The sequence below is a fragment of the Podarcis bocagei genome, assembly GCF_964188305.1.
Source record: "Podarcis bocagei genome assembly, chromosome: 11".
NCBI classification, from domain to species: Eukaryota; Metazoa; Chordata; class Lepidosauria; order Squamata; family Lacertidae; genus Podarcis; species Podarcis bocagei.
In genome coordinates this window covers 48,682,135-48,701,816 of record NC_138136.1, presented here as the reverse complement: position 1 = coordinate 48,701,816, position 19,682 = coordinate 48,682,135, and the positions used below count along the sequence as shown (strand labels likewise).

At 43.4% G+C, this 19,682-nt stretch overlaps 1 protein-coding gene across 6 annotated transcripts in view; it reads right to left on the bottom strand.

The window, feature by feature from the left end:
• The window catches only part of PRLR (prolactin receptor), a 111,535-nt gene that overhangs the window by 14,457 nt on the left and 77,396 nt on the right, over nucleotides 1-19,682 (bottom strand). For 4 of the 6 annotated variants that reach the window (XM_081212770.1, XM_081212771.1, XM_081212767.1 and 1 more), the window contains exons 2-4: nucleotides 9,422-9,484; nucleotides 3,435-3,563; nucleotides 53-185 (exon numbers count right to left, since the gene is read on the bottom strand). In XM_081212770.1, the coding sequence (XP_081068896.1) occupies nucleotides 53-185; nucleotides 3,435-3,492 (191 nt within the window). In that variant the 5' untranslated portion in view covers nucleotides 3,493-3,563; nucleotides 9,422-9,484. The remainder of the gene's footprint in view (nucleotides 1-52; nucleotides 186-3,434; nucleotides 3,564-9,421; nucleotides 9,485-19,682) is intronic. The other 2 variants (XM_081212768.1, XM_081212772.1) reach the window with 2 other exon arrangements.

Here is a 19,682-nt window from a genome sequence, read left to right as displayed (position 1 = left end):
CAAGGAACAACAAATGACTTAAAAAAACAAAAAACCCCAAACATTTCCCTACCCTTCTGTGCTGTACAGCAGAGTGTAATTTGTAGGAAGTCCACCATCTGAATCAGCTTTCCACCAGCAAGTAAATGTTTCATTTCCTGAAGTTCGGCAACTCCTTACTGTAGGCTTTCCAGGAAGTGACTGACCTGAGGAAATGCAATCACAAATTAAATTATCATCGCAGGGGCTCTGAGCAGATAGAGGCCTAGAGTCGTGGTTTAAGTCTATTTTCAACAGCGATGGTGGTTCTGAGGCTCTATTTTCCTCCCTCTGCTTTTGGAGAGAACCATTGCAGTGCAGTATTGTGCTCAAAGAACTGAGTGCACATCAGAAAGACTCAAGTTAAAGCTCACTGGGTGGTGAGAGCCAGTGTGGTGTAGTGGTTAAGAGCGGTAGACTCGTAATCTGGTGAACCGGGTTTGCGTCTCCGCTCCTCCACATGCAGCTGCTGGGTGACCTTGGGCCAGTCACACTTCTCTGAAGTCTCTCAGCCCCACTCACCTCACAGAGTGTTTGTTGTGGGGGAGGAAGAAGGGAAAGGAGAATGTTAGCCGCTTTGAGACTCCTGAAGGGGAGTGAAAGGCGGGATATCAAATCCAAACTCTTCTCTTCTTCTTCTTCTTCTTCTTCTTGAATAGCTTGCCATATCTCAGGGCTACCACTGCAACCCCCAAGAGCCACCCACCAAATGTCAGGTATCAGAGAGGGCTATAGCGGTCGCACCCTGTTTGTAGGCTACTCAGAGGCATCTGGTTGTGGCCACATCAGAAAACAAAATGCTGGATCAGATGAGCCTTTTAAGTCATCCATTAGGGCTCTTACAAGGCACACTGCAGGAACAGGAAAGTGGTTAGTGGGGATTTAACTCTATCAGAGCAGACAAGGCTCATATTTACTAGACAAGTCCCCAAATGATAGATTGTTAGAAGTGAGTCTTCACCCATAAAAATATTTTTTTAAAATTTATATTCTGCCTTTTCCCCTGGCAGGGACTCAAGGCGGCATACAGATAAAAACATAGAAAAAGCAATCATTAAGAAGCAGTTAAGCATTAATAGAACATATGGAAGGCTGATCGCCGAAGAATTGATGCTTTTGAATTATGGTGCTGGAGGAGACCCTTGAGAGTCCCATGGACTGCAAGAAGATCAAACCTCTCCATTCTGAAGGAAATCAGCCCTGAGTGCTCACTGGAAGGACAGATTGTGAAGCTGAGGCTCCAATACTTTGGCCACCTCATGAAAAGAGAAGACTCCCTGGAGAAGACCCTGATGTTGGGAAAGATGGAGGGCACAAGGAGACGGGGGACGACAGAGGACGAGATGGTTGGACAGTGTTCTCGAAGCTACCACTGCGGGAGGCAGTGGAAGACAGGAGTGCCTGGCGTGCTCTGGTCCAGGGGGTCACGAAGAGTCGGACTCGACTAAATGACTAAACGACAACAAATGTGTTCTATTAAAACATATGGCTCATCCATCATGGCACCAGCCCTTTCATTAAAAACAGTCAGTTCCCAAAAGCCTGTTTGTTTTTTGTTTGTTTTTATATAATATTTTATTACAATTTTTTTAAACAAAGAATATCACCAAACATATACATATACAATACCATCACCAAAGAATAACAAACAGAAAAGAAGAACATAAAAAACAGAAACATAAACATAGAGTGAAAAAATCATAACCGTTCATAAATCTTTTTTCATAACTATTTGGACTTCCTCGCATCTCCCTTTCCTGCGTTCTCCGTAATAAAGTTATGCACAGCAATTTATTACCTTGTTTCATTTCTTATTTCTAATTTTCAAACATTATGTCTCAAACTTTAAATATTTTTGTCAGGTTGATTTAGACATAACATTACTTCAAGTTCTATCTTTATCATTAAATTCAGCTTATTGTCGTATATCTTTCACCTAAGTTACTGATACCATGTTGTCTCCTTTCGTGCACTTTCTTAACATTCATACAATTTATAGTGTTTTTGTAAATAGTCTTTAAACTTTTTCCAATCCTCTTCCACTGTCTCTTCTCCCAGGTCTTGGATTCTGCTGGTCATTTCAGCCAGCTCCATGTAGTCTGTCAGTTGTGTCTTCCAATATTTTGCAATGAGTATTCTTGCTGCTGTTGTTGCGTACAGAAAAAAAGTTCGATCCTTCTTTAACACCTTCTGGCCAACAATGCTTAAAAGGAAGGCCTCTGGTTTCTTGGGGAAGGTATATTTAAATACCTTTTTTAGCTCATTGTAGATCATTTCCCAAAAGGCCTTCACTCTCGGACATGTCCACCAGAGGTGAAAGAATGTTCCTTCAGTCTCCTTACATTTCCAACATTTATTATCATGCAAATGGTATATTTTTGCAAGTTTGACTGGGGTAATGTACCACCTATATATCATTTTCATGATATTTTCTTTCAAGGCATTACAAGCCGTGAACTTCACACCGGTGGTCCATAACCTTTCCCAGTCAGCAAAAGCCTGTTTGAACAAGGAAGTCCTTCACCTGCTGGCAGAAGGGCAACAAGGAGAGACCCGGTCTATATGTAATGGCTTACATAATACTGCTGGGTATGTCAGTTACATAATTTTGTTATGTCTAATTCCATTGGTAGATTGTGAAATGGTTATTCACATGCATATCAGGGACAGCCAATGCGGAGCCCTCCTGATGTTGTTGATCAGAACTCCCAGCATCTCTGACCATTGAGGGGAGTTGTTGGTGTCAAGCCAGCTTGTTGGCTCTACCTGAAGTAAGGTTACATTAACTATTTTTGTCAGGACTTGGGGAGGTTAGCCTCTCCAAAACGACATGGGAGAATGTGATGCTAATATCCAATACCAAGAAGAAGAAGAAGAAGAAGAGTTTGGATTTGATATCCCGCTTTATCACTACCCGAAGGAGTCTCAAAGCGGCTAACATTCTCCTTTCCCTTCTTCCTCCCCCACAACAAACACTCTGTGAGGTGAGTGGGGCTGAGAGACTTCAGAGAAGTGTGACTAGCCCAAGGTCACCCAGCAGCTGCATGTGGAGGAGCGGGGAAGCGAACCCGGTTCCCCAGATTACGAGTCTACTGTCCTTAACCACTACACCACGCTGGCTCTCAAGATGAAGGTCTACCAGTTTTGTGTGTTGAGCACACTGCTTTATGGAAGTGAGCCACGGGCAACTTAGAACCATCAGGAGTCATGCCCCAACATCTTCCACGTGTGCTGGATGAAGAAAATGTTGGGTATCACATGGCAGGACGGCGTTTCCAACAAATATGCGCTCTCCCAAGCCCACATGATGCTTACACTGGCTTGGCCATGGCCACAGAATGGAAGATGGCAGGATCCCCAAGGATGCTTTCCCGATTTTAAATTTTGAAAAGGTAAAAGATGTTTTGAATGCTCACCGTTAACAAGCCATGTGTTTAGAGCAAGCAGCAGAATCAGTCCACCTGATGGTGACATCTCTAGCCTCAAGTCGGCCTCACCTTCCTCCTCTTCCTCTTCCACCACCTCCAGGAAGGAAGGAAAGCTCACTAGGAAATAATAATAATAATAATAATAATAATAATAATAATAATAATAATAATAATAAACCAGCTACATTTACTAAAGTTTCTTGATGCCACACATTCATTTTACAATGTTTTTGGCCAATGAATCGTTTTCACACACCCAGGTGTCCCCCAACAATTAATAATGCTTGTGTTTTAGACAGAACCACTAGCTCTAGAAAATGAAGGTGGAAGATTCTGTTCAATACCATCAAATCCAGCCAGATATTAGGAGACTCCAGGGCTGAATTAGAAAGGCACAAAGACCAGGTTAAATGCACAGACCAACTTTACTAGTCATCAACAATCCATTTTCTTGTAGGAAGGCAAAAGTTGTTATTTTTTTTAAATGAGCAAAATAGTTCATTGGTTAATTTCTAAACTGCGTATTACTCCTATGAACCACACTGAGATCTTCAGATGAAGGGTGGTATATAAATTTAATAATAATAATAATATGAATGGAAACTGCCGAGTGTGTCCCATGAGCAGAGTTGCATTAAGGGATGTTTCTACTAGTGAAAGGAGAGTTTGTCTTTTTTTACATCCCGTCACACCTGAACCCTCTTTGCACCTAAAAATTCTGCTAGAGTGGGATCCTTTGGAGCAGGATAAAAGGGGAAAGGAGCTTCTGTTTTGCATGCAAAAGGTCCCGGGTTCAATCCCTGGCATCTCCAGTGAACGTTCTTTGCCTGAAATCCTGGAAAGTCACCCACTGCCAGTCAGTGTGGACAATATTGAGCCAGGTAGGCCAAAGGCCTGACTTGGTATAGAAGCAATTCCGTAGGTTCTTATGAGAGGTGGTCCAGGTGGTTGCTGGAGAAAAGCAGAGATGGGTGAAAAAGGCCACCCCACTCTAGAACCATAGAACTGTATTGTTGCAAGGGACCCTGAGGGTCATCTCACCCAACCCCCTGCAGTGCAGGAATCTCAATGCATGGTCTCCCATCCTATCTGAAACCATACCAGAACCTGCTTAGCTTTGCAAATGTGCTAACAGTTTTATTGCTGCACCTCTAGCAGGTGTCTTCTCTGTATCCCAGTCTCTTCTCAAAAGCAGGAGGAACTCTTTCATTCATAAGGGGTAGTTGGGCTCCAAGCCCAACTGTGTATCTTTGGAGACCATTAAAATTGATATAAAGCTGAATGATTATACTTACATGGAAGTCTAAATGGAATTTGTTGACTGGTGTAGAATTTGGAGTACTTTGGCAAAGGCCTCTGAATTAGATTTGTTCTTTATTTTGCACTTACTATATAAATTTGTTGATAACAACTACAGCTTTGGTTCCCCTTAGCTATTCTCTCCTCTCTTCCAAGGCAGTCATCAGCAAGCCGCAGTTAATTTATGAACCGTCTCACATTTTCCTCGTAGCACTTAGAGAAAGTTCAATTTTCTTTTCTCTGAAATACTGATCAAGCAAGTACCTTACTCCCTCCCCTAACATTAACAAGTCACAAGGGATTGTAGAGAAGCTTAATTAATTCCTTGCATCTGTGAAAGATTCTGGACTGATATCCACAACTGAATCCAATGCTTTCAGGAAAGGTGTCTGAAGACCAGAGACAAAATAAAAAAATTCCTTCCAGATACCTGTTTCAGTGTATCTGAAGAAGTGTGCATGCACACGAAAGCTCATACCAAGAACTAACTTAGTTGGTCTTTAAGGTGCTACTGGAAGGAATTTTTTTATTTTGACTATGGCAGACCAACACGGCTACCTATCTACTACTGAAGACCAGAGAGGATTTCTTCTCCCTTTGCCATGAGCTGACATAATGAGCTCATGGAAATCCATGCTCTCATCTTCTATCTCTTTATTTTTTGTAGAAGAACAGACCCTCTGTGTCACCCTGCATTTGGATCAGAACGATGGGACTGGGAAGGGTGGCTTAACTCTTTCCTTCCTACCATTTTCCAGATGAGAACCACCTTCTCCCAAAACTGTTATGGCCTCCCATTAAGCCTTATCCAGATGCAACACACACAAACAAACACACATTTTAAAAAACAATATGGTGTACCCCTAGGAAAGTGGAGGTGGGTAGGGAAAAGTTGTGTATTGTTCATTGCCAGTGGTGTTGCATGTGGTATCTGGTAGGTGCCACAACGTTTGAGGTAAGTGGAATCTACATTCTACTCAATATGTGCAAGGGCAGTTGATTTGATTCTTCTGCTTCTTTCTTTCCACTGTCTTCCTTTCCCTTCCCTTTGCTCACAGGCACAGAAGACAGGAACTCGGGTTTCTGCTGGGCAAGTCTTCTGCCCCTGGAAGCAGGGGTGCCATTCTAGATTTCGTTGGACCTGGGTGGCATTCGGGTGCTTCATAAGCAAAAACAACAGAGTGGGCTAGAGTTCCTGAATCGTGTGTTGTTAGAAAATCGGGCACGACCATTCCCCACAAATACCAGGCTCCACCAAGACAACAAGGGGTGTGTGCCCTGGTGACACAACACACTGAGCAAACACAGCTTTTTGCAACATATTGGGCTGTAGAGGTTTTTGTCTGTATGTGATGGCCTGGGATTCGGACTCAGAGGTTGAACCTGAGGGACCCCAGCCTGCACAGGAGTCCCCACCTCCAGAACCAGCTGAGCCGGGCCTGGGGCCTGAGCTTGAAGGGTCCTCACCTGTGCTGGATCCTCGGGTGCAGGCATCAGCTGAGTCTGCTCTGGCTCCTGAGATGATGGAGGACCCATTGCCTGCAGGTGCTCCACTCTCAGCCCTGTCAGGGGAAGCTGAGGTTGCCTCTGGGTCCAGTAACCCTCCAGCCTCTCCTGAGCTGCAGAGGCTCAGGGCAGAGAAGCGGAGGGAACTAAGTTCCCGCAGGAGGGGTGCTCGCCTCCAGGCCAGGAGAGGTGAGTCACCAGAGGATCGGGGCCACCCTATGCCTCGGGGAAGATAAAAGCCAGTCATACCCAGTCCCAGGTTGCGGGAGCAATGTTGTTGCTAGCCTGTTCCTGCCTGCACCCTGTCCTGCTCTTCTGCCAGAGTTCCTGACCCCACCCGACTCCCCACCTTGGACCCAGCTACAGCTTTGACGGACAGCCTCCATACTGCACCACTGACCTCGGACTGGACTCGGACCTCGCCTCTCGGTTAGCCCCCAGGACCAGCACACTGTAATTGCTTCGGTTATGCACAGCCCTTCCTTTCCCATTTAATTAAAAGAGAAGGCCCCTTAGAGTCTAGAAGACTACTTTCCACTTCCCAGCAGGGAAGCCTCTGTTCCTGATTTATTCCTTTTAATTTGAATCAGGCCGACTTGAAAACACAGACAAGATAATGCAATCATGCAATAAGTGGTCTGTGGGATGATACTTTGAATCAGGCATATCTTAGGCACTAATAACTTCCCTGTGCAATTACAGTTATTTTCAATAGCACTATTCTGTATTGTGTTTTTCCCCCCCCATTTGAGCACTTAGTGTCTTTAATTTCCATTTGCTAATTGTCTCTTTGCTTTCGAATTTGGTCATATGTTCCTGAACATTGTATTAGTCACTTTCCAAATCTCTTTGTGTCCCAACTCTCGGTATTTATTTTCTTAAAGTGGAAGTTGTTGGAGAACAAAGAGCCCGCCCCAAAAACTAATTCCACCCACAGACAACTGCTTAGTATGCCCCTCAGCCTCCCTCCATGCCTCCCTCCTCCTTCACGTCTCTCCTCAAAACATGCCTCTTTAAGTGCAACATTTACAGCATGAGTAGGCAAACTAAGGCCCGGGGGCTGGATCCAGCCCATCGCCTTCTCAATCCGGCCCCCGGACGGTCCGGGAATCAGCGTGATTTTAAAAGAGTAGAATGTGTCCTTTTATTTAAAATGCATCTCTGGGTTATTTGTGGGGCCTGCCTGGTGTTTTTACATGAGTAGAATGTGTGCTTTTATGTAAAATGCATCTCTGGCATAGCTGTCAACTTTTCCCTTTTCTTGTGAGGAATCCTATTCGGAATAAGGGAATTTCCCTTAAAAAAAGGGGGGAACGTTGACAGCTATGAATTCTCTGGGTTATTTGTGGTGCATAGGAATGTGTTCATATTTCCCCCCAAAATATAGTCCGGGCCCCCACAAGGCCTGAGGGGCAGTGGACCGGCCCCCTGCTGAAAAAGTTTGCTGACCCCTGATTTACAGCAACAACAGATTTTAAATACATTTTAAAAAGGGTGGTGGTGGTATCTGGACCGGGGCCAATGCAGACGGGGAGAGAAGGTTTAACTCCCAACCATGATAGCTATGATCTACCTCCACAGTTGAAGGCAGTATGGTTATTGGAAACTCATAGAATTGCAGAGTTGGAAGGGAGCATAAGGGTCATCTAGTTCAAAGGCTCAGACCCGTGCTTTCTTTGTAGAGGGAAGTTTTTTTAAGGTTTAATTTTTTTTTATTATGTTTTGATATCTGTTGAAAGCCACCCAGAGTGGTGGGGCATCCAGTCAGATGGGCAATGTTATTATTATTAATTATTATGATTGGCATGGGACAAGTGCCAGTGTCGGTGAGCCCTCGCCTGGTACTTAGCGTTCCATTCGTTCCTGAGTTCTGTGTCTTTGTTGCATCCCTGCGTCACACTGTGACATAATCAAGAAATGGAACATGGATAAATGGGCAGGGCTATTTAAAAATGAGTAGGTGTAATTCTTAATGGCTTCCATTCAGTGCTATGGAACAATATAACCAGGCTGCAATCAAAAGCAGTATTGGGTGGGGAAAGTGAATTTGTTCTTCACAGGAAACCAGGGCCACAGGTTGCTTGTTTCCCAACATTGTGTTCCTAATGTTGTACGCCATCTTGGGATCTTTGGATAAAGGGTGATATAAAACTAAACTAAACTAAACTAAACTAGACTAAAGCATTGCTTGAGTTTCTTTCCCCTCCTTAGTCAGCTTCCTCCTCCTCAGTCTCAGTACTGCCCTTGCAGAACTCAACAGAGAGGAGATAAAATTAAGAGGAGTTGTTGTTCCTCAGGCGCCACCTACTGGTGACCTCCCTGTCTTCTACCCTATCTGCCTCAATGACCACTGGCAATGACTGCTACCTATAAATCTGAATTTTCGTTCGATGACTAAAAATGGCGTACATCAGGAAGGTCAATGTTGCACAACCTTCACCTGTTTTGTTCAGCATCGATACTAAACCAGGAAGTGTATATTTCTCCTCATTTAGAGCTGCAATGGGATAGTGGTGTTGATCACTTAAATACATCGTTTGACAGTGGGTCAGCATAGACAGACTCTCCATGCCCAAACTTCTGGCAAAAGACTGTTATTGATTCGCTGGAAAGATAATACTATGGCACCCTTTGATCAATGGATAGAATATATGACAACTCTTGCAATAGACAAATGGATTGCTTTTAGATGCAGATTGTGTATAGATAAATACAATATTTGGAATGTATTTATTAAAAAATATAAAGTTGTGTTACTAGTTTTACATTAGTTTGCATAACTGCATTACTTATATACTCATATTTTGTATTGTATTACAATTTCATGTATTTTTTCTTTTTCTTTTTTCTTTTTGGAGATTATATATATATATATATATATATATATATATATATATATATGCATGCGCATCAGGGACAAGAGGCAGGTAAAAGAATCCTCCAAAGCTGATAATGAATGAATTGAGTCTCAGGTGATCTCAACATGCGCATCTCAATCCCCATGCTACAGAAGTCAGTGGGGTGATATGTCTGGCTATTTACGCATTTCCTGAGTGCATACAAGCCTTCTTTGTATAAAGACTCTACCGTGCAAATGTATGACCAAGGCATCATTCTGTACTTATGCAAAGAGTGCCCATCACTAATACATAAGAAACCAGCCTACTTACCGGATTAATGTGCTTGTTCATCTTCAGATTTTTCATGGGGGGCCTGCCAAATCAGATGACTACCTAGAAAGGAGGAGGGAAAGTTTTTTGAATATTTATGTTTAAGTCAAAGAACTTCATTTTCTTTTCAAAAGTAGATGGGACTGGTGGCAGGGGAGAAACTCCATGGGCTTATATAAAGCTTTGTTGATTTATGATGTGCAATGATTTGTCCCTTAGAGGAAAACAGAAACACCCCAAGGCTGCAATCCTACACTAATCTACTAGGAGTAAGCCCCAGGACCCTCACTGGAGCTTACTTCTGAGTAGACAGATACTGTATTGCACTATATTTTGTTTAGTTTCCTCTTTATAATGGAAGAGAAGAGAAAAACTGAAATAGAAGAAACTGTGAGATTTATGTGTGCGTTTTAGCTCCTTGACTTTATGAAAGGCAATGTCATTTTATATACAAAACACAGGGACCATGAAATTTACAATCCAGATATTTCTGAACACTCCTATTGAATTCACTCAGACTTTTCTGACACAAACCATATATGAAGTTCACTTAAAGGACTTAACAACAACAACAATTTTATTATTTATACTCCGCCCATCTGCCTGGGTTTCCCCATTTCACAATAGTCGCATTGATTGCAAATGACGAAGATTTGCAAAGCATCATTTGAAATGACATAATTAGATAGACAGACAGATATAGGGCACTCCCAGAAAATATGTTTATTGAGCATTCATCCTGATGTGATGGGAGGGAAGTTAGGTGACAATGGCTATTTGATGAGCATTCACTCCTACATGTTGACGTGGCATCAAACCAGTAATTGTCCCATGCTTCTCCGTGCCTTTTTCTGTCACTTTCCTTATTGCAAAAAGTCTGCTCTTTGGAGGAAGCAGGTTTCTTGCACCAGAGATTTCACTGTGCAACTTGAATTTGCTAGTATGGGATCGAGTCCTGTCCGAAAACAGTGGCAGTCTGGAAATGGCCCTAGAGATTAGAAATGAATGGAAAATGGAGCAAAATAAATACAGTGGTACCTCAGGTTAAGTATTTAATTCGTTCTGGAGGTCTGTTCTTAACCTGAAACTGTTCTTAACCTGAAGCACCACTTTAGCTAATGGGGCCTCCTGCTGCTGCTGCACGATTTCTGTTCTCATCCTGAAGCAAAGTTCTTAACCCGAGGTAATATTTCTGGGTTAGCGAAGTCTGTAACCTGAAGCGTATGTAACCTGAGGTATCATTGCACCTCGGGTTACATACGCTTCAGGTTACACACGCTTCAGGTTACAGACTCCGCTAACCCAGAAATAGTACTTCGGGTTAAGAACTTTGCTTCAGGATGAGAACAGAAATCGTGCTCTGGCGGCGCGGTGGCAGTGGGAGGCCCCATTAGCTAAAGTGGTGCTTCAGGTTAAGAACAGTTTCAGGTTAAGAACGGACCTCTGAAATGAATTAAGTACGTAACCCGAGGTACCACCGTATAGATATATCGCTGGCTCATGAATGCAACTGGGTATTCACATGGCCATGGCTTAGAATTTTCACTGTTCTTTATTACACAAAGATTGCACTTAACACACACACACATGCAAGGACGTGTATCCTTAATCCTATTTCACTTCCAATGCAGTGCACTCTCCTGTCCTCTAGAGGGCTCATGCTCATGCGGAAGGCTCAGTGTGTGTCACCCCCTACCCAGCCGAGTCCTTGTCAGGTGCAAAGTTATAGTTACCATGCAGCAGGCAATTAATGCACAGGTTGGGTTAGGAAACACACCTACCCCCATTCATTCTATGGCAATGGCCACTTGTCATAGCAAGAACTGCTCCCTGATCTGTTTCCACAGCTGGTATTTGCGACAGGCACTATGTTGGTCTACAGCAACAGGCTACTCCAAGTTTGGGGATCAGAGGGGAACTCCCTCTTCCCAGTGCTCAGAAAATGACAGCTCTCTGCTGACCTCTTTCTTCCTCTGTCCTACACCCCCCTTGAAACGATAGCCCTTCTCTCCTTTTCCATGCGCGAGTAAGTTACCAGTGCAAGGGTCAGTGGCTAGAGAAAGGGCAAAGAGTGCATTGGGAAAGAGCTGAGATCCTTCAGCCATTACACTAGAACATTATTCATATCAAGATGAGTTTTTACAACCACCCAGGACACTCTACGCAAACCATATAAGGCAAGGGTTGGGGAACTCAAACAATAAGTTACCAGATCTCAGTGTGTTTAGCGCCCCTGCAATAAACTTGGTGGTAAGGATAAGAAATCCAGCTTTTCTCCCCAAAAGTACAACACACTGTGAAACCGGGTTAGTTGACAGAAGCACCTTGTGCGTGCAAGTCTTGTGTGTGCAGCGAGCCTCTTTGTGTATAGTAGATGCAATAAAAATGGAATATGATAAGCTGTGTTTATGTTATGACAAAAGCTTGAGCAATCTCGCCTGATGTAGCCCGAGCTGAAAGATTATGCGTTACAGAGTTCAGAAAAACAACTTAGGGACATAAGAAAACCCTGCTGGATCAGGCCAGTGACCTATCTAGTTCAGATTTCTGTTGTCATGGACTGGCGGCATGTAGCTGCTGGGGAACCCCCAAGGGAAGACGGCTCAGAACCAGGGGATTGGTGGTGGGACGACGATGAGTGGTTAGGGGTAGAAAAGGGAGAAGACTGGGAGAAGGAGGTGATGGAAGCTGAAGAGGCAACAGGGCAAAGGAAGCAGCAGCAGGTGCACCCTACACCAGTGGTTTTCAACCAGTGTGCTATGGCACCCTGGGGTGCCTTGAATGATAGTCAGGGGTGTCGCGGGCAACACTGGCCTCTGTCCCTTTCCTTCTCTCCCTCCTCTGAAGCTCAGAGACCAAAGGTGGCTGCTGAGAGGACTCCCAAGGAGAGGGGAAGCTGAGGGAACACTTCACATGGGAGCGTGTTCGCAAAAGGGTGAGAGGCTGCCAGCTCTGCAGGCAGGGGGTGACATAACTGGGCTCCTGAGCCCCACAGGGGTGCTGCAGAATGAATGTAGTTGGTCAATGGAGCCTTGGACTAACCTCTGCCCTACACCCACCATACTGTTCCTTGTGTTTCCGAGCACAGTTCAAAGTGTTGGTGCTGACCTTTAATGCCCTAAACGGCCTCGGTCCAGTATACCTGAAGGAGCGTCTCCACCCCCATTGTTCTGCCCGGACACTGAGGTCCAGCTCCGAGGGCCTTTTGGCGGTTCCCTCACTGCAAGAAGGCAAGTTACAGGGAACCAGGCAGAGGGCCTTCTCAGTAGTGGCACCCACCCTGTGGAACGCCCTCCCACCAGATGTCAAAGAGAAAAATAACTACCAAACCTTTAGAAGACATCTGAAGGCAGCCCTGTTTAGGAAAGCTTTTAATGTTTAATAGGTTATTGTATTTTAGTGTCCTGTTGGAAGCCGTCCAGAGTGGCTGGGGAAACCCAGCCAGATGCGTGGGGTATAAATAATGTTGTTGTTGTTGTTGTTGTTGTTGCTGCTGCTGCTGCTGCTGCTGCTGCTGTACTAGTTTGACCATTTAAAAGGGTAAGGAAGGGCTGTAGCTTAGTGGTAGAGCATCTGCCTTGTTCATAGAACATCATAGGATCTCCAGGTAGGGCTGGGGAAACCTGGAGTGTTGCTGTCAATCAGTGTGGACAATATTGAGCTAGATGGACTAATGGTATAAGGTAACTTGCTGTGATTAAGAACTTCAGAATGCCTTTTCCCCTTTGGTTAGCTTTTAACTGACTTTTCCCACCTCACTTTTCTTAGTTCCAGCTCAGTGTCCAGCAAAGAAGTCTACAGTGGTACCTCTGGATGCGAACGGGATCTGTTCCGGAGCCCCATTCGCATCCTGAAGTGAACGCAACCCGCGTCTGTGCATGCACGGGTCGTGACTTGCCACTTCTGCGCATGCACGTGACGTCATTTTGAGCACCTGCGCGAGCGGCAAAACACAGAAGTAACGCGTTCTGTTACTTCTGGGTTGCTGCAGAGCACAACCTGAAAACGTTCAACCTGAAGCAACTTTAACCCGAGGTATGACTGTGTCACCTGAGAAAGTTTACTATGCCATTTTTTTTTACAATAAAAACCTCACAAAAATAGTTAAGATACATTTTCTTCTCCCCTTCCTCTTACTGTATTATTTTGCAGTAAGGAACAGAGCTGCCTCAGTGGGGGCAACTTACACAACCGAATAATATTGTAAGTTGTGTGCAATTTGCATGTTCGGTTCTGCTGGGGATGCATTTGCATAATTTAGCTGTGTAATGCCAACTTGCAGCAAACAAATCCATAAATGGCCAGCTATTCCTGCCGGCTATTTAAAAAGCCATTTTTGCACAATGACCTCCTGCCATGCCCAGCCTCATAAACTTTAGATTAGATCCAGAGGACTGAGAAAATATTGGAAGGGAGGGGGAAAGAGAGAGAAGGTAGGCTGTGAAAGACCAGGTGCCTTTTTTTACAAGCGCAAACATGCCCAGATCTTAGCAACAGCCACCAGGCACATCTGACTGCTGTTTGCTCAAACATTCCCTCCCTTAAGTGGATCTCTGTATGAAAGCCTCCCTCTATTTTGCTATTAAAAAATTAAATCCAGTGCAATTCAAGTATGCTTCAGGCTTGCAGTTCTGCAACAACGAGAGAGCTGTTCTTCAGCAGTACTGAATTAAGCGACTGCCAGACCATTTGAAGGGGAGGTGGATGTTTCGGTTTTTAAAAGAAGCTTCATTTAAGAAGTTGCCAAGCACAAACTCCTATAGAGGGGCTATTATATATTTAAGAATTGCTTAGGAGGAGTGCTGGTACTGGTGTACAAGGCCTGGTGTAGCTTAGGACCAGGATACCTAAAATATTGTCTCACCCCTCATATACTCAGTTGATCACGGCACTCTCCATCTCATCTGGAGGTCTGTTCTGTATGACATAGGAATTGGGCTTTTAGTGTGGAGTCATCTGCCTTTTGGAATCCCTTCCCACTACACATAAGACAGCTGTCGTCTCTGTTGACTTTTTGGCAGCTGCTGAAGATCTTCCTCTTTTAAGAAACCTTGTAAGTGGAGATATTTATCCCAGTCTGCATCTGTACTGGTCTCTCTCTCTCTCTATATATATAGATATATATGGAACTATTTTTTTAACTTTTTATATATGCAATTGTTTTCAAGTTTTTGCATCGTTTTAAAATGCGGAATAGTTTTAGTTGTTTTAGACACAGCACTGTTTTTTAAAATTGTTTTTACAGTTTCCTTGTTCTTTGGTTTTCACTGTTTCATAACTGTGTGTTCTATTGTTGCAAACTTTTCTGGGGCCATATGATAAAGGTCAGGCAAGATACCAAACAAATAAAATGATATTCATTTCAAAGTCTCCACAGTCGTACTTTTGTAGTTGCCTGAGAACAAACCAGACATTACAAGGTTTATTTATATTTAACAAATTTCTGATCCAGTTGGGTTTTTTTTTAAGAAAGATGCTTCAATAAGCAGCCTGTGATCCCCAGCAATTGAAATTCAGAGGCATATGACCTCTAAAACTGGAGACGATACAGCCATCATGACACTGGAGGTTATAAAATCACCACGACTAGCAGCCATTCATAGTCTTATCTGCCATGATGTTATTGAATCATCTTTCAAAGCTATCTAAGCTGGTAGCTGTCACCAACTACATCTCATGGTAGCAAATTCCATTATGTTGTGTGATGTGCTTCCTCTTAAATTTCCTCTAGGAACTAAAGAGACCAAAGGAGAAAATGAATCATAGTAGAATGGAGAAATCCAAAGTTTCAAGTTTGCTTTTTAAGCAGGTTCAGTGGTCTGGCTTGTGGCCTTTTCAGTAATGTGAAGAATAACAGCAAATCACTCTTGCAGGAGTGAGTGTCCACGACTCATTCCATTTACTCCTCAGGACTTACTGCTGAGATGTTTCTCCCTTTGAACTCAAACCTCAACCCAGCAAATATACTCAATGAACTTTGGTTGAGAAGGTGTTTATGGAAGTTTTATAAACTTTGCCATAGCGATTGGTGAGGCCAAAGTCCAAAGGACACAGAAAATATTGCTAGTGGGAAAGGCTCTCCTCTCGAGTTATGGTTTCAAGTAAAATGCATAGTTGTAGCCAAAGGCTACAGTAAATCACAGCTGAATATCTGAATGAATACAGGTGCCTACAAAAGGAACACGTCCCCTGGGAGTTACACGTGATGCTTTTGTGACATGCAGATTGTTCCTAACAGTGAGATTACAAAAGGCTGTAATCTTAAATGGAAAGGCCAATATGGGTAGAAACAGTTTGAAAGAGGAGGGTTTTTTAAAAAAGCTGCTCTGGGGAAAGGAGTTGGTGGACCTGCCCCAAGGTGAAAGACTTCTGGGAAAAGATTTATAATGAATTGAAAAAAATGTTGAAATATACATTTATAAAGAAACCAGAAGCCCTACTTCTTGGAATAACGGGTCTGGAATTGCCCAAGAAAGATGTTAAATTATTTTTGTATGCCACAACTGCTGCTCGAATTTTACTAGCTAAAAAGTGGAAACCGCAAGAACTGTAGAAGAATGGCAGATGAAGATGATGGATTTTTCAGAGCTAGCCGACCTAACCGGAAGAGTCCGCGACCAGAAGGAGGAGGAGTATCAGGAAGGATGGACAAAATTTAATGATTATTTAGTTAAATACGTTGAGTTAAACTAATTCGAAATAGCTTGCAGGTACTAGATCGGCTTAGGATTCTACATAAGTTAAGTGATGAATTAATATGTTTAATACCGAATTGAAAAGATAGAATGATGTTAAGTGACTAAGTTAAGTTTATAAGAACTCTGATTTGGAAAACCGATAAAAGGATATGCATTGAAATTCAACCAAGGGGAAGCGAGGAAGTCACTTAACAATGTTAATAAGTGTAATTTTAATAAGGTTATGATTTTTGTTTGTTTGTTTGTTTGTCTGTTTATAATTTTGTGAAAACCAATATTTTTATTTTTATTTTGGAAAAAAGGAGTTGGGTTCCTCCTTGGCCTATAACAGCCTTCTGCTTCAGAAGGCAACCTCCTCTGCAGTTGCATTTTGAAAAAAGATGAAGCATAAATTCACGGCCAAACTATACCTGATGAAGGACACGTGAATCTGTAGTTTCTCAACAGTTCACATTTTCCCAACCTGAAGCTCATTTCCCCACAGTTCCACATCTGTTTGCAAATTCATTTTCTTTTTTTGAAAAAGTCGCCATGAAAAGTCTCCAGCAGTTTACTGCAAATTTCTCCTCATATGTGATTTTTGTAAAATCCACAATCATTGCAAGCAATTACATATAATGTATTTTTTGACATTCTTTTCATGAATCTGTGCACTTTCCCGCAATGCATACATTTTGTTACGCACTACTTTGTTGGAGAACTGCGTTGCAAAATTCGGAGAAGTCTGAATTTCAAAGGATGACCCTGTTTCAGTTTACATATTGTTTCAGGAAGGGTGAATTAAGTAGATTCGTCTTTAAATGAGCACTGAACCAGCTCTCTCCACCATCCCTCTACTTGACTGAGCATTACTGGGCCTTTGTGAAGAACCGGCTGTGCTTAATCATAGGTCACACCTCAATTAAGCTACCAGCACCAGAAAAATGTTTGAGAGTTACTCTGCATATCAAACACTATCTACTTATCAGCATAGTTTCTTGCAGTAATTTATGTAGAGGGATTACAGCAACGGCCATTAAAATTGAAAGGTATCCTTTTGTTTCCTAAGTCCCAAAGACTACGAGACTAGCCTAGGCGCAATTCCAGATAGGTAATAGAACATATAGCTATAAAAGGCAACTTTGCTAAACTCTGAAACTAAAACTGGTGAGGAGGCAGTCATGCAAGCAAATTAGAGGTGTGGATTCAGTTTTTACAATAAAAAATACTTTTATATCACATGAAAAGGTCAGCTGCTTGTGTAATCCCTGGTTTAAAGAGCCTATATTCTGTTCTCGATGACAGGCTTTCCTCCCCTGGCTGTGTACCTCCTTTATTATTAAGTCAAATAAAAGCTATTTTGACATCCAAGTTTTATTTCAGACTGGGAAAGCATACAGCTGCATTTGGCCACAGTAATACGCCGTGGTTTATGTATAGGAACAAGCAGCAGCCAGCTTAATCTTGCCTGATAACCACCTCCCCTCTCCTTCTGTGATGGGGTTGGAAGCATTTCTTGATAAATCAGAGTTCAGCAATATGTACACACCCTAAACTGTGGTTAATATTAACTATGGTTTGCTGAAACAAGGTGGCTTCATAACCCAAGGTCTGAAGTTCCAATAAATAATAGTTAATTAAGGTCAAACACTGTTCGGCCAGGTTCAGGCGCCATGGCAACCTGCAGTTAATTAAAAACAGAGGTGAAGACTACTGATTTCCTCCCTGGGGGCTCTGTGAACATTGCTGACATATGATTTGATAATTTAATACAAGCGCTTCACTAGCAACCCTGCCAAAGCAGGAGACAGCATGAAAAATGTGCTGAAGACTGGATTAAAGTGTCAAAATTCCACAGGGAGAGATAATGGAAGACACAGCGGACAGAGATTCTGTCATGCGGTATGAAGCGGAAAAATGTGCTGAAGACTAAATTAAAGGGCAGTGACTTAGAAAAAGATCTTGTCAACCTCCCCAAGACAATTCTTCAAATAACCTGGTGCAAAAAGTTATCAGATTTCAGCAGGACTTTAAAGGGTATACACCGGAACTGAAAACACCACACAACATTAGCAGGCGTAAATGGCATTGGAATTGGGCCCTAATAGCATCATGAACACAAATAATAATGGGTGCACAATAAAAAGGACATATGGAAGGGCTCCTGGAAGAGGTGTCCGTGAGGGTTTGTTACATGCTCATATCTAATTATAGACTTGTAAAATTGGAAGGGACCACAAAGATCACCCAGTCCAACCCCCTGCGGTGAGGGAATCTTTTTGCCCAGTGCAGGGCTCAAACCCACAACCCTGAGAGTCTCATGCTTTACCAACTGAGCTACCCTGCATCTACCTTCATGCATAGATCTACCCACAGAATCAAGTCCCACTGCGTACAATGGGACTTCCTCCCCGGGTAAGGTGTGCAGAAGTTCACCCTTAGCTGAATTATTCTGCAGCCTCAGCTGAATTCTAATTATGCTGTTGATGCAGACACAACTTCACCAGTGATTTCCTGTAAACAAGGCAGCTAGTCTCCAGAGGGACCTTCTTAAAAGACAGATATGATGAATCTGTAATTCATGTGGAAATATCATGCTTCCAGGAGCCTTCCTGAAAGAGGGCATGCTTTTACCAAAAACAGAACAGATCATGATATTCTTTGAGAAAACTGTGGACTGAGAGGAACAAGAACTTACAAAAATAACAATAAGTACCTTTGGGCTAATGGGAAGCAATGAACTATGGCAGCAACCAAATTATGGATTACAGTGGTACCTCGGGTTACATATGCTTCAGGTTACATACGCTTCAGGTTACAGACTCTGCTAACCCAGAAATAGTGCTTCAGGTTAAGAACTTTGCTTCAGGATGAGAACAGAAATCGTGCTCTGGCGGCACAGCAGAAGCAGGAGGCCCCATTAGCTAAAGTGTTGCTTCAGGTTAAGAACAGTTTCAGGTTAAGTACGGACCTCGGGAACAAATTAAGTACTTAACCCGAGGTACCACTGTATTATTATTAAAAAATAATAATCAAATAGAGTGTATCCACACAGCAGTTTTCTGTGGACTTTGCACTGCTTGTGCTAAGAAATTTTCCTCAGCATCTGCACAACATTGCTGCCAATATACCGTATTTTTCGCTCTATAGGACGCACTTTTCCCCCTTCAAAAATGAAGGGGAAATGTGTGTGCGTCCTATGGAGCGAAGACGCCATAGCCCCACGACCCTCTCCTGGCTGGAGAGGTGACGCGCGGCTATGGCAGGAGCCTCTAGCTGCGCGTCACCTCTCCATCCGGGAGAGGGTCGCGGGGGGGCTGGTTTAGCCCTGCGCGCTCTCTCCCGGCTGGGGAGGTTACGCGCGGCTATGGCAGGAGCCTCTACAGCCCCACGTCACCTCTCCAGCCGGGAGAGCGCGCGCGGGGCTAAAGCAGCCCCCCATGACCCTCTCCTGGCTGGAGAGGTGACGCGCGGCTATGGCAGGAGCCTCTCCGCTGCGCCTTTCCGCTGCTCCCTGACCTGCTCTTTGGGGCTGGTGGTGGGCTTCCCCCCGCCAGCCCCAAAGAGCAGGTCGAAAGGAACCT